The 12,859-nt window shown below is 39.7% G+C and overlaps 1 protein-coding gene across 2 annotated transcripts in view; it reads right to left on the bottom strand.

Annotated features, from left to right (window-relative positions):
* Positions 1-12,859, bottom strand: part of DENND5A (DENN domain containing 5A) — a 150,077-nt gene that overhangs the window by 36,829 nt on the left and 100,389 nt on the right. For both annotated transcript variants that reach the window (XM_037840027.1, XM_037840026.1), the window contains exon 6: positions 1,630-1,947. In XM_037840027.1, coding sequence (XP_037695955.1) covers positions 1,630-1,947 — 318 coding nt within the window. The remainder of the gene's footprint in view (positions 1-1,629; positions 1,948-12,859) is intronic.

Below are 12,859 nucleotides of genomic sequence, written 5' to 3'. Positions count from 1 at the left end.
AGGATGACAAAGGAAAAGAGAGGATGCAAATAATTAAAATCAGAACTGAGGGAGGGAAGGGGCAAAACTACTGACCCAGCACAAGTAAAGGAGATAATGAAAGGATTCTATGAACAACTATAAGCCAACAAACTAGGCAATGTAGACGAAATGGACAACTTCCTAGAAAAGCATGAACAACCAACATTGACTTGTGAAGAAACAGAAGACCTCAACAAACCAATCACAGGTAAAAAGATTGAATTCATCAGCAAAAAACTCCCAAAAGAGAAAAGTCCAGGACTAGATGGCATCACGTGTGAATTCTACCAAGCATTCAGGAAAGAATTAGTGCCAATCCTGCTCAACCTCTTCAAAAAAAAATGAAAGAGGAAGGGAAGCTACCTAACTCATTCCATGAACATCACCCTATTACCAAAGCCAGGCAAAAAGTCTGCAGAAAAGAAAATTACAGACCAATCTCTTTAATGAATATAGATGCAAAAATCCTCAACAAAATACTTGCAAATTGAATCCAGCAAGACATTAAAAGAATTATACACCATGACAAAGTGGGTTTTACTCCAGGTATGCAAGAGTGGTTCAACATAAGAAAATCAATTAACATAATGTACCACATCAATAAATTAAGGAGGGAAAACCACATGATCTCAATCGACACAGAAAAGGCATCTGACAAAAATTCAGCATTCTTTCTTGATGAAAACCTTCAAAGGATAGGAATAGAAGGAAACTTCCTGAACATGATAAAAGGGAACATATGAAAAACCCACAGCTAACATCATACTCAATGGGGAAAGACTGAAAGCTTTCCTTCTATCAGGAACAAAACAAAGATGCTCACTGTCACCACTGTTATTCAACATTGTGCTAGAAGTTCTAGCCAGAGCAGACAGGCAAGAAACAGAAATAAAAGGCATCCAAATTGGAAAGGAAGAAGCAAAACTTTGACTGTTTGCAGATGACATGATCCTATATGTAGAAAATCCCCCAAAATCTGCAGTAACACTACTAGAGCTAATAAACAAGTACAGGAAAGTGGTAGGATACAAGACCAACACAGAAAAATCAGTAGTGTTTCTATATGCTAGTAACAAGCCATCTGAGGAGGACATCAAGAAAAAAAATTCCATTTACAATACCAACCAAAAGAATCAAATATTTAGGAATAAACGTAAGCAAGGATATAAAAGACCAATACACAGAAAACTACAAAACATTGCTAAAAGAAATCAAGGAAGACTAAATAAATGGAAGGACATACTGTGTTTATGGATTGGAGGACTAAGTATAGTTAAGATGTCAATTCTACCCAAATTGAAAGAGGTCTGAACACAAGGATAACCACCATCATCTTTCCAAATCACTCTGTTGTCATGCTCATATGAAATAATAGCAGGCTCTCCTTGATATACAATGAGAAACTACCCAGATTTAGATTAAAATAGCATTTACTAGAATAATGTGTATCAGAGCCAAATCCACAGTCTCCCACACAGAGCACTCTTTCACTGCTCACAAATATGCCTTGTCCTGAACTGGGTACATTCTCATTCCACATCTTATTTTACCTGCACAAGCACCCCAGCACAGACCAAACTTGTCACAGACTCATATACAGCACCTTACCTTTTCCAGGCTCACCCCAGTCCTCTTGACCAAGGCTTGCAACCGGGCGATAGTTTCATTCTCCTTGAGGAGCTCATAGGAATGCAAAGGGGAGCCAGCGATGTTCCCATTCCTCTTGTCAGAGACAAGTTCAGAGGCCCGGAGCCTCTTCAGCTTGGAGGCACTCTCACTGCAATGAAGATTTCCTTCAGGAGGAATGCCAAATGCCATGAGAATCTCAGACACTTCCTGGACAAACTCCAACTTGTTGGGAAACTGAGGCAAGTCCTCTGGCAGCTCAATAAAGTGGTTGTCAATGTCCACAAAGCAGAGATTAGCCTGAAAGTCAAAACAGGACAAGTGTCAACAACTCCAGAGAATTTAGGAAGAAGCTTTTAAAAGGATAATGTACAAGACAGGGAAGTGAAAACACCTGAAATGGGAAGACATGGGGTATGGTATAAAGAAGATAGGCCTCAGGAAGGAGACAGACCTGAGTTTCAATCTTCTTTCTGCCACATTCTAGTTGTGAGACCTTGGGAAAGTTACTTAACCTCCCTGATTTTGTTTCCTCACTATAAAATGGATATAAAGAGATAAAAAGCTTAGAGAGCAGTGAGGATTATATTATGACAAAGATGTTAAGCATCTAGGACAAAAATCTCACATATGTAAATGATCATTAAATGTTTAATGAATTTGTGAATTCTTACAGTAGTGAAAAGAACACTAGGAGTCAGGAAGTCTAGGCTCCAGACCTGACTCAGTTACCATTTCCCTATATGACCCTGAGTGTACAATTATCCCTTTCTGAGCCTCAGTCCTGAGTTGTAAGATTTGATGGTTGGGCTTGATGATTCTTATGCTCCCTTCTGGCTTTAAGATTGCTTCTGAGAGGACAGAGAGAGATAGCATGCTCATATGCTGGTGGTCATATGAATATACCACAATTTGTCAATTTTTCTATTAAAGGGTATTTGTATTATTTTCAGTTTATTGCTTTCACATTGTTATACCTGTTTCCTGTGACACGTGTGCAAGACCTTCTCTTGGCTATATCCTAGTAATGGAACTGCTGTGTTATAAGGTATGCAAACCTCCAACTTTATAAGATAACGTTTAGCTGTGTTCCAAATTTCACCAGCAATTTAACGTGATCCTGTTGGGCTAAATCCTTACCAAAACTGTATATCAGCAGACATCTTAAATAGTATCAGTGAAATGGTATAAAATGGTATTACAATGTTCATTTGATTCACACTTTGCTGACTGCTAGTAAAGTTTTGTGCAATGTCTATTCATATTTTTAGCCCATTTTTCTATTTGATTGCTTACCTTCTTACTGATTTGTTGGAATTGTTTCTTTTCTCTTGATGCTAACCCTTTTAGGTAATATGTATAATAACTTCTAGATTTTATTTCATCTTTTCACTACCTTTAAAATATCTTTCTCAAAGAAAAAAATGAAATTTGTCAATTTTTACTTATGGACAGCGCTTTCTGTAGCTTGTTTACAAAATCTTTCCCCAGAGAAGCCAGAAAGGTATTCATTAATATCTTCTTCCAGAAGATTTAAGTTTTGCTTTTGACCTTTAATTTCTTAATCCATTTGAGGTTGACTTTGCTCTGGTATATGATAATAAGGGTTCTTTTCCATCTTTTTCCCCTATGGATAAGCAATTTCCCAGCTCCAATACTGAGTAGTCTCTCCTTTAGTACAGTACCTCTACTGTATATCAAAATACTGTTCCATTAACCCTGTATTCTATCAGAAAGACGTAGGAGGCTAACATGATAAGTCTAGCTTAATAACTATTCCACACTCTCAATCTATTAAAACTGTATGTTTTAACATGTCTATGCATTCATTCATTCAATAAACATTTACTGAGTGTATAAATTACTCAGCCTACCAACCTCTAAATAAAAAGAGTTTTCCCATCTCAAAGACTCAAAGATTAGAAAACCACTTTAAATTTCACTCTCTAGAGAATAACTTTGAGCCTTGGCCTAAAGGACCAATAAATGTTTAGCACCTAAGAAAAGTATCCTTGTTGCTTGTTCCTTTTTAAGATTTTAAAATTATAAACATTGTCAGGCTAAGTCATTTAAAAAAAAAAAGGTAAAGATGGAATTAAATCACCTAGTCATGAAGATCACCTGCTTCATAAGCCCTGTCCATACACCTAACAGAACAAGGCACATGACCCAACAGAGGTATAGAATACAATTATTTATCCCCCAGTTCCACTCTCCTCAGAAAGAAAAAAGTAGTTTCTCCAATAGAAAACAGAGAGAGCTAAAAATAATTGCATCCATTCAACAATGCTTGCTTGGGCTTGTCTCCCACTGCTGTGAGCAATACATATAATGTAATATAAACTGGAGTTTTATAATCTACAAATGCTACGTCAACATATTGTGGATATCTCTGGGTCAGAGGTGGCTAGAGAAGGGAAAGCAGCTCAGGCTCACTTGAGAGATGGGTTAGATTAAGATAAAATAGCCCCTGAGCAGATAGCACTAGTCATGCTTTGAAAAGTTAGGTTGAAGGAGAGAGGAATAAGAAAGCAAAGGGAAAAAGAGAGCCATTCAATTACTAATCTCATACAATAGCCTCACACTGCTTCCTTCCAGCACAGAGAAGACTTGGCAAACAGAAGCAAACCTACCCAAAACACCTCAGGACCCCTTTTCTCAGTTGAGAAGAGGCTAATTCCAGCATAACAACTTGGGGGACAAAAAGTATCCTGGAAAAGGCACTGAACCTTATGTGATCCGTTTTCCTCCATTACTTTCCCTGCCTTGTTGGGAAAGGCAATGGGAAGACAAATTCTCTGAGGTTGTAACCACATGGATCCCCCAAATTCCAAAAAGTCTCCCAAATCTCTTTCTGCAAGGGGTCACAATGCCATTTCCCAATTCTGAGTTCATAATATCAACTCACAATCACCCTCTCCCTCTGGTCTATCTCCATTTTATTCATGAAAGCGGAGCTCAGCAAAGTTTACTGATTAAAAAAATAATAATAAAGAGGCTATTGAAAGAGTGGTTTCAGAAAGTAGGAAAAAAAAAAAAAAAGGAAAGGAAAGAAGGACCCAAAATAGAAAGAATGACACTGCTTCTTTACTCAAATATCCTCTGCTTGATTCCCCTGACATAGCTGTGAAGGAACTGCCTCCTACCTGGATTCAGACAATGAAGCCCAACAGAGAAGCACAAGACAAAGGATGCCTCACAAAGGCAGCACAGCACCCTCGCTTGCTCAGGGCCAGCTGCGCTCATGTGCTGGTGTCAAAAGGAACAAAGGACTTTTTAAAGACTTCTGATGCCCACGGACAGAGCAGCAACTGATGAATTCTAAATTAGGAGGCTAGGGAATGTACACTCCATTTTCCTTTCTCCCTGGGGCAGTCCCTCTTCCAAACCAGCGTTAACCCACTCCACTACCCTCTTGCACAGGCCCAGGTGAATCTTCCAATCTCAAATCTTCTAATGGTATAATCTCAAATCTTCTAATGGTATAGTTAAAAAGTACCACAGGATGTCCACCAAAATGTTGAAAGTAGTTCTCTCTGGGTGGTAAAATTTGAGGTAATTTATATTTTATTCTTCATGCCTTTATTACATTTTTAGAAATTTTTATTACAAACATCTATAATTTCTATCAGGCATCTGCAAGTAATCTTTCAAAAATACTATCACTCTCCATCATTATGTGTACCCTTCATGGTGCTTCACTCCTTGAGAAAGTCAAGTTCTTTTCTCCCTCGTCTCAGACTTCCTGTGGGGACTATCTAGAATAAGACACCCCAGAGGTTACCTACTAATAATCAAGGTAGAAAATATCCAGCTATGTAACTTTCCCTGAAATGTGTGACCTTTCAGAGGGGCAGACTAGATGAAACCCTAGAACTGTTTATGAAGCACGCACAGGTAGTTCTACAGTCCTACTGTCACCACTCCTTCCCATGTAGATCACAAGGAGAGGCCAGAAGCTCAGGTGTGCAAAAGTTGCAACAATGATGGAGAATACTGCAAAAGTAGAGGCTCTAATAACCCAGAACAGAGTAAACTTTCAGGTTTTTCAAACAGTCCCATTACGAAAACAGCTATCTCCTATCAACCACTTCATATATTCACATCATAAGACACATAGAAAATGATGCTAAGCAATCCTACAGGAAACATTAACTTGCACCAAGTAAACAGCAAGGTGATGCCAAGGTTGAAATTTGGCTTCTTGCCTAGTGACCTATTTATTAGATTATGCATACAACATGCCTCTTTGGCCTTCCACCTTCAACCATATTTTGTGGTTGTTTTTATTTTGACTTTATAAAATCATAATTAGATTTATTTGGAAGAGGTATCAATATTAAATAAACATTTGTTTAAAAGAAACAACAAAAAGAACCCCTTTCTCCAATCTTTGATATCTAGTCTTCAAGCATATTTATGGAGAGAATAGACAAGTACACATAAACACCCATAACCCCGACTCAACAGTTTTCTCCATTATTTAGATCTGTTCTTCCTTATTAATCTCATCCCAACCCAAACAGCACAAGCTTCTACAGAATCAAAGGAGTAGAAAGGGTGGAAATAGAAGAAGCTACAGGGAAGACATTTTTGAATTCTAAAAATCAAAGGAGAAAATAGGAAAGGAAGTAATAAATTCTGTTTGTAGATGACATGATCCTATACATAAAGAGTCCTGAAAAATCCACAACAAAGTTCCTAGAGCCAATTAATGAATTCAGCAACAAGGCAGAGCACAAGATTAACATGCAAAAATCAAAGGTGTTTAGTTCATTCAAATACCATAATTACACGAAACTTTTATTAGGAAGTGAGACTTGGTAGGTTTGCATAGGTTAGTGTGAAATAGCGACACATACCTGAGGAGCTGGGGGAAAAAGCAGAGGTGTTGGGTTTCCTCACCTGGATTATTGCTGATGTTCTCACAAACATTGAGGACTGGCAGTTTGATGTGCTGAGCCCTCTATCATGGGACTTGCCGTATGAAGCTCATCACTGCAAAGGAGAGGCTAAGCCTGCTTATAATTGTGCCTGAGAGTCTCTCCCTGAGTACCTCTTTGTTTCTCAGATGTGGCCCTCTCTCTCTAGCTAGGCTGGCTCAGCGGGTGAACTCGCTGCCCTCCCTTCTATGTGGGATCTGACTCCCAGGGGTATAAATCTCCCTGGCAATACGGGATATGACTCCTGGGGATGAATCTGGACCTGACATCATGAGATTGAGAACATCTGCTTGACCAAAAGGGGGATGTGAAATGAAACAAAATGGAGTTTCAGTGGCTGGTAGATTCCAAATAGAGTCAAGAGGTCACTCTGGTGGGCATTCTTATGTACTATATAGATAACCCTTTTTAGGTTTTAAAGCACTGGAATAGCTAGAAGTAAATACCTGAAACTATAAAACTGCAAACCAGTAGCCTTGACTCTTGAAGACAATTGTACAGTAATGTAGCTTATAAGACGTAACAGTATGACTGTGAAAGCCTATGGATAACACTCCCTTTATCCAGTATATGGATGGATGAGTAGAAAAATGGGGACAAAAAACTAAATGAAAAATAGGGTGTGGGGGGGTTTTGGGTGTTGTTCTTTACTTTTATTTTTTATTCTTATTTTCACTTTTTCTGGTACAAGGAAAATGTTCAAAAAAATAGGCTGGGGTGGTGAATGCACAACTATATGATGGTACTGTGAACAACTGATCGTACACTTCTGATGACTGTATGGTATGTGAATATATCTCCATAAAATTAAAAAAAAAAAATCAATGGTGTTTTATTACACTAGTTAACAAAAAATCCAAAGGGGAAATCAAGAAAAAAATTCCATTTACAATAGCAACTAAAAGAATCAAATATCTAGGAATAAATTTAACTGAGGATTAAATTGGTTAAACTTAAAGGACTTGTACATGGAAAACTACAAAACATTGCTAAGAGAAATCAATGAAGACCTAAATAAATGGAAAGACATTCCATGTTCTTGAGTGGAAGACTAAATATTGTTACGATGTCAGTTCTACCCAAAGCAATTTACAGATTCAATGCAATCCCAATCAAAATTCCCACAGCCTTCTTTGCAGAAATGGAAACTCCAATTATCTAATTTCTACAGAAGGTTAAGGTACCCCACATAGCCAAAGCCATTTCGAAAAAGAAAAACAAAGTTGGAGGACTCACACTTCCCCATCTTAAAACTCATTACAAAGCCACAGTAATTAAACAGCATGTCACTGGCACAAGGACAGACAGACAAACAGAATCTAATTGAAAGTTCAAAAATCAACCGTCACGAGGAGAATGTAAGATGGTGGTTAGGTGAGACAGGGCAAAAAAACACCTCCATGAAAAATACCAGACAAAAGCCAGATAGTGACCCAGAACACCAGTTACAGCGATGCCAGACAAGGACAAGGTCCTTGTCCAGCCGGACAAGGTCTGCTAAATCCACAGGGACCGTGCATTTGGTGAAACTGGGAGTCTGCATTCTGAAACAAGTGAGTGAGCTGACTGAAAGTCTGGTGGCCGTGCTACGGTATGGGGAAACCACGGGTTGGCATTTGGAGACAGACTAGTACTTTTTAAAAAAAAACAACCCGGGAGAGGCAGCGGATACAAAGGTGAGAACCATGCAGTGAAGCACAGCAGGAGCGGGCTGTGCCAACGCCTCAGTGTCTGGCGTGGAGTATAGCCCTTCCCACACGCCCTGCTGATTATCTCGGGGCCAGGGGGGCAGAGGGGAGCCAAAAGGAGAAAGAAACCGCGCCCCTTACAACCATCTCCCTGGTGGGCTAGGGACGCTCCTGCCTGGGCCCAACCCACAGCCCAGAGCTGCGCCAAGAAACCCAGTGTGATGGGGAGTTTTTCCCACAGCACCACACACATGCCACAATATCGGCTGTGGACAGTGGCCTTTGGTGCACCTGCAGCTGGTTGTCCCGGAGCTGGGAAGGCGGAGCTGTGCAAGGAGGGGGAGATTAACATGCCCCATTCAGCCATCTTTGCAGTGGGCTAGGAGTGCCCCTGCATGGCCCAGCGGCCCATGGCTTCCCTGGTGGGCCAGTGTGCACCTGTGACATGGTACGGCCTTTCCTCAGCGGAGGTCCTGGAAGAGCACGGTTGAGAGGGGGGACCCGCTCGGAAATCCCAGGGACCCTATGCAAATGCCGGGGACTTGTGGGTCAGCGGCAGAGACAATCTGAGGCAAGACTGAAACGAAGGCTTAGATTCTTGCAACAGCCTTAAATCTCCAGGAACACCTGGCAGGTTTGATTATTAAAGCTCCCCTGCCTCCCTAACCACCCAGACACATGCCCCACATTCAGGGCGGACAGCACCAACAACACACGCAAACTTAGCGCACCAAGTGAACCCCACAACAATCAGATCCCCACCCACCACAAAGACAAAGTTGGAGAGAACTGACTTGAGGGGCACAGAAGACTCGCGGACGCCATATGCTGGTTAATTAGAGAAAGTGTACACCACCAAACTGTAGATCTGACAAATCAGAGACTGGTATTTTTTATATCCTGAAAGAACCCTATCAAGTAAAACAAATGCCAAGAAGCCAAAAACAACAGAAAATCTTAAAGCATATGATAAAACCATATGATAAGGAGAACCCACACCCAAGCACCCAAATCAAAAGATCAGAAGACACACAGTACTTGGCGCAATTAGTCAAAGAACTAAAGACAAACGAGAGCATGGCAGAGGATATAAAGGACATAAAAAAGACCCTAGAAGAGCATAAAGAAGAAATTGCAAGAGTAAACAAAAAAATAGATGATCTTATGGAAATAAAAGAAACTGTTGACCAAATTAAAAAGACTCTGGATACTCATAATGCAAGATTAGAGGAAACTGAACAACTCAGCATCCTTGAGGACCACAGAACGGAAAACGAAAGAACAAAAGAAAGAATGGGGAAAAAAATAGAAAAAATTGAAATGGATCTCAGGGATATAATACATAAAACAAAATATCCAAATTTAAGACTCATTTGTGTCCCAGAGAAGGGTAAAGGTCTAGAAAGAGTATTCAAAGAAATTGTTGGGGAAAACTTCCCAAACCTTCTACACAATATAAATACACAAAGCATAAATGCCCAGTGATATGAATGAAGCAGGTCTGGTTAAGACCAGGGCAAGCCAGGCCAAAGGGTAAAGGTTGAAACTGATTGTGTTTTAAAACTTCAACTTTCATATGAGACCAAGGGAATAGACATCTATTTGGTACAGGATCTAAATTTTCTAAACGGTACAACTCTACAGTCAATTTGTTCAAACACGACAATTGCATGGAACTTTGAATAGGAAGTGAGATACGGTAGGTTAGTATAGGCTGGAGTGAAATAGTGACACATCCTAGAGTAATTTGGGCAGATAATAAAAAATATATTTACAGCCTCCCCCTCCCCAGCCCCGAGGATCTGGGGGAAGGTGCGGATGTCTTGGACATCCTCACCTGGACTGGTGTTGATGTTGTCACAAACATTGGGACTGGCAGTTTGATGTGCTGAGCCCTCGAGCATGGGACTTGCCCTTATGAAGCTCATTACTGCAAAGGAGAGTCTAAACTTGTATGTAATGGTGCCTAAGAGTCTCCCCGAGTACGTCTTTGTTGCTCAGATGTGGCCCTCTCTCTCTCTAACTGAGCCATCTCGACAGGTGAACTCGCTGCCCTCCCCGCTACGTGGGACCTGACTCCCAGGGGTGTAAAGCTCCCCGGCAATGCAGAGTATGACTCCCGGGGATGAATGTGGACCCGGCATCGTGGGACTGAGAGTATCTTCTTGACCAAAAGGGGGACGCAAAATGAGACGAAATAGTTTCAGTGGCTGAGAGATTCCAAATGGAGTCGAGAGGTCACTCTGATGGACATTCTTATGCACTATATAGATAACACCTCTTAGACTTTAATGTATTGGAATAGCTAGAAGTAAATACCTAAAACTACCAAACTCCAACCCAGCAGTCTGGACTCCTGATGACAATTATATAATAATGTAGATTACAAGGGGTGACAGTGTGATTGTGAAGACCTTGTGGATCACACCCCCTTTATCTAGTGTATGGATGAGTGGAGGAATGGGGATAAAAACTAAAGGACAAATGGGGTGAGATGGGGGGATGATTTGGGTGTTCTTTTTTCACTTTTATTTTTTATTCTTGTTCTGGTTCTTTCTGATGTAAGGAAAATGTTCAGAGATAGATTGTGTTGATGAACGCATAACTATGTTATCATACTGTGGACAGTGGATTGTATATCATGGATGATTGTATGGTGTGTGAATGTATTTCAATAAAACTGAATAAAAAAAAAAAAAAAAAAGAAATTGTTGGGGAAAACTTCCCAAACCTTCTACACAATATAAATACACAAAGCATAAATGCCCAGTGAACTCCAAATAGAATAAATCCAAATAAACCCACTCCAGGACATATTCTGATCAGACTCTCAAATACTGAAGAGAAGGATCAAGTTCTGAAAGCAGCAAGAGAAAAGCAATTCACCACATACGAAGGAAACAACATAAGACGAAGTAGTGACTACTCAGTGGCCACCATGGAGGCGACAAGGCAGTGGCATGACATATTTAAAATACTGAGAGAGAAAAATTTCCAACCAAGACTACTTTATCCAGCAAAACTCACCTTCAAATTTGAGGGAGAGCTTAAATTTTTCACAGACAAACAAATGCTGAGAGATTTTGCTAATAAAAGACCTGCACTACTTCAGATACTAAAGGGAGCCCTACCAACAGAGAAACAAAGAAAGAAGAGAGAGATATAGAGAAATTTAACAGAAATATATAGAACATTACATCCCAAATCACCAGGACACACATTCTTCTCTAGTGATCATGGATCCTTCTCCAGAATATACCATATACTGGGACAAAAAACAAGCCTCAATAAATTTTAAAAAAATTGAATTTATTCAAAGCACATTCTCTGACCACAATGGAATACAAATAGAAGTCAATAACCATCAGAGACTTAGAAAATTCACAAAGAACTGGAGGGTAAAAATGAGGGGGAGATGAAAACATTCCCAGATAATCAAAAGCTGAGGGACTTCATCACCAGTAGATCAATCCTATAAGAAATGCTAAAGGGAATTGAGCAGGTGGAAAGAAAGAGACACTAAACAATTGACTGAAACCACATGAAGAAATAAAGATTTCCAGTAAAGATCACATAGTAAATATAAATACCAATACTACTGTATTTTTGATTTGTAACTCCACTGTTTACTTCCTACAGGATCTAAAATACATCAACTGTAATGATAAATCAGTGGTTTTGGACTCTATGTAAAATATGTAATTTTTGACAAGAACTACATAAAGGTGGGGGAATGGAGGAGTATAGGAACACAGTTTATGTGTCCTATTGAAGTTAAGTTAGTACCAAAGAAAAACAAGATTATTATAGATTTAAGAGATTAAATTTAAGCCCCACGGTAAACAAAAAGAAAGTATCAGAGAATATGACCATAGAGATGAAAAGTAGAGTATGGGTTATGAGAAGTGAGGGAAGGGGCAATGGGGAGTTTAGAAATGAGTGTAGGGTTTCTGCTTGGGGTGAAGGGAAATTTCTAGTAATGGATGGTGGGAAAGTGATGGCATTGCAACACTCTAAATGTGATTAATCCCACTAATGGAATGCTAGGCAGGGGTTGGAATGGGAAGATTTAGGGTGTATATGTTTCCACAATTGAAAAACAAAAAAGTAAAAGACAGTGTAAATAGATAATGACAATTAAATGCCAAGGATGATCCTGGATGGGATCTGACGATGGAGGAGAGGAGGCTCAAAGGGATACAGTTGGGACATAAGAAAAAAAAAGGAAATATAGAATGCAAGCTTTGTATCATGTTGTATTTCTTGAACTTCTTAGCTGCGCTTAATGGGATTACATAAAAGAATGTTCTTGTTCATGGGAAATGTATATGTGAATTACACTGTTTGTTCAAGGATGTGTGCAGCCTGCTCTCATGTGTTCAGAAGACAGAGCAATAGATAATGGATGATAGGTAAGGAGGGAGGGAAAGAAAGAAATGGTGGTGTAACAGGATGTTAAAGTTGGTGGATTGGGGTATAGGGGCAGGGGGGTTGGGGTATGCTGGAGTACTGTGTATGGGGCTTGTATTTTTTTTTTTTAATTTATTGAGGTTTGTTTTTTGTCCCATTTAGTGCATTCTG

The sequence above is a fragment of the Choloepus didactylus genome, chromosome 6 (genome assembly GCF_015220235.1).
Source record: "Choloepus didactylus isolate mChoDid1 chromosome 6, mChoDid1.pri, whole genome shotgun sequence".
Taxonomy (NCBI): domain Eukaryota; kingdom Metazoa; phylum Chordata; class Mammalia; order Pilosa; family Megalonychidae; genus Choloepus; species Choloepus didactylus.
Note: the sequence above shows the minus strand (reverse complement) of the source record. Positions and strands in the feature narration are given on the sequence as shown.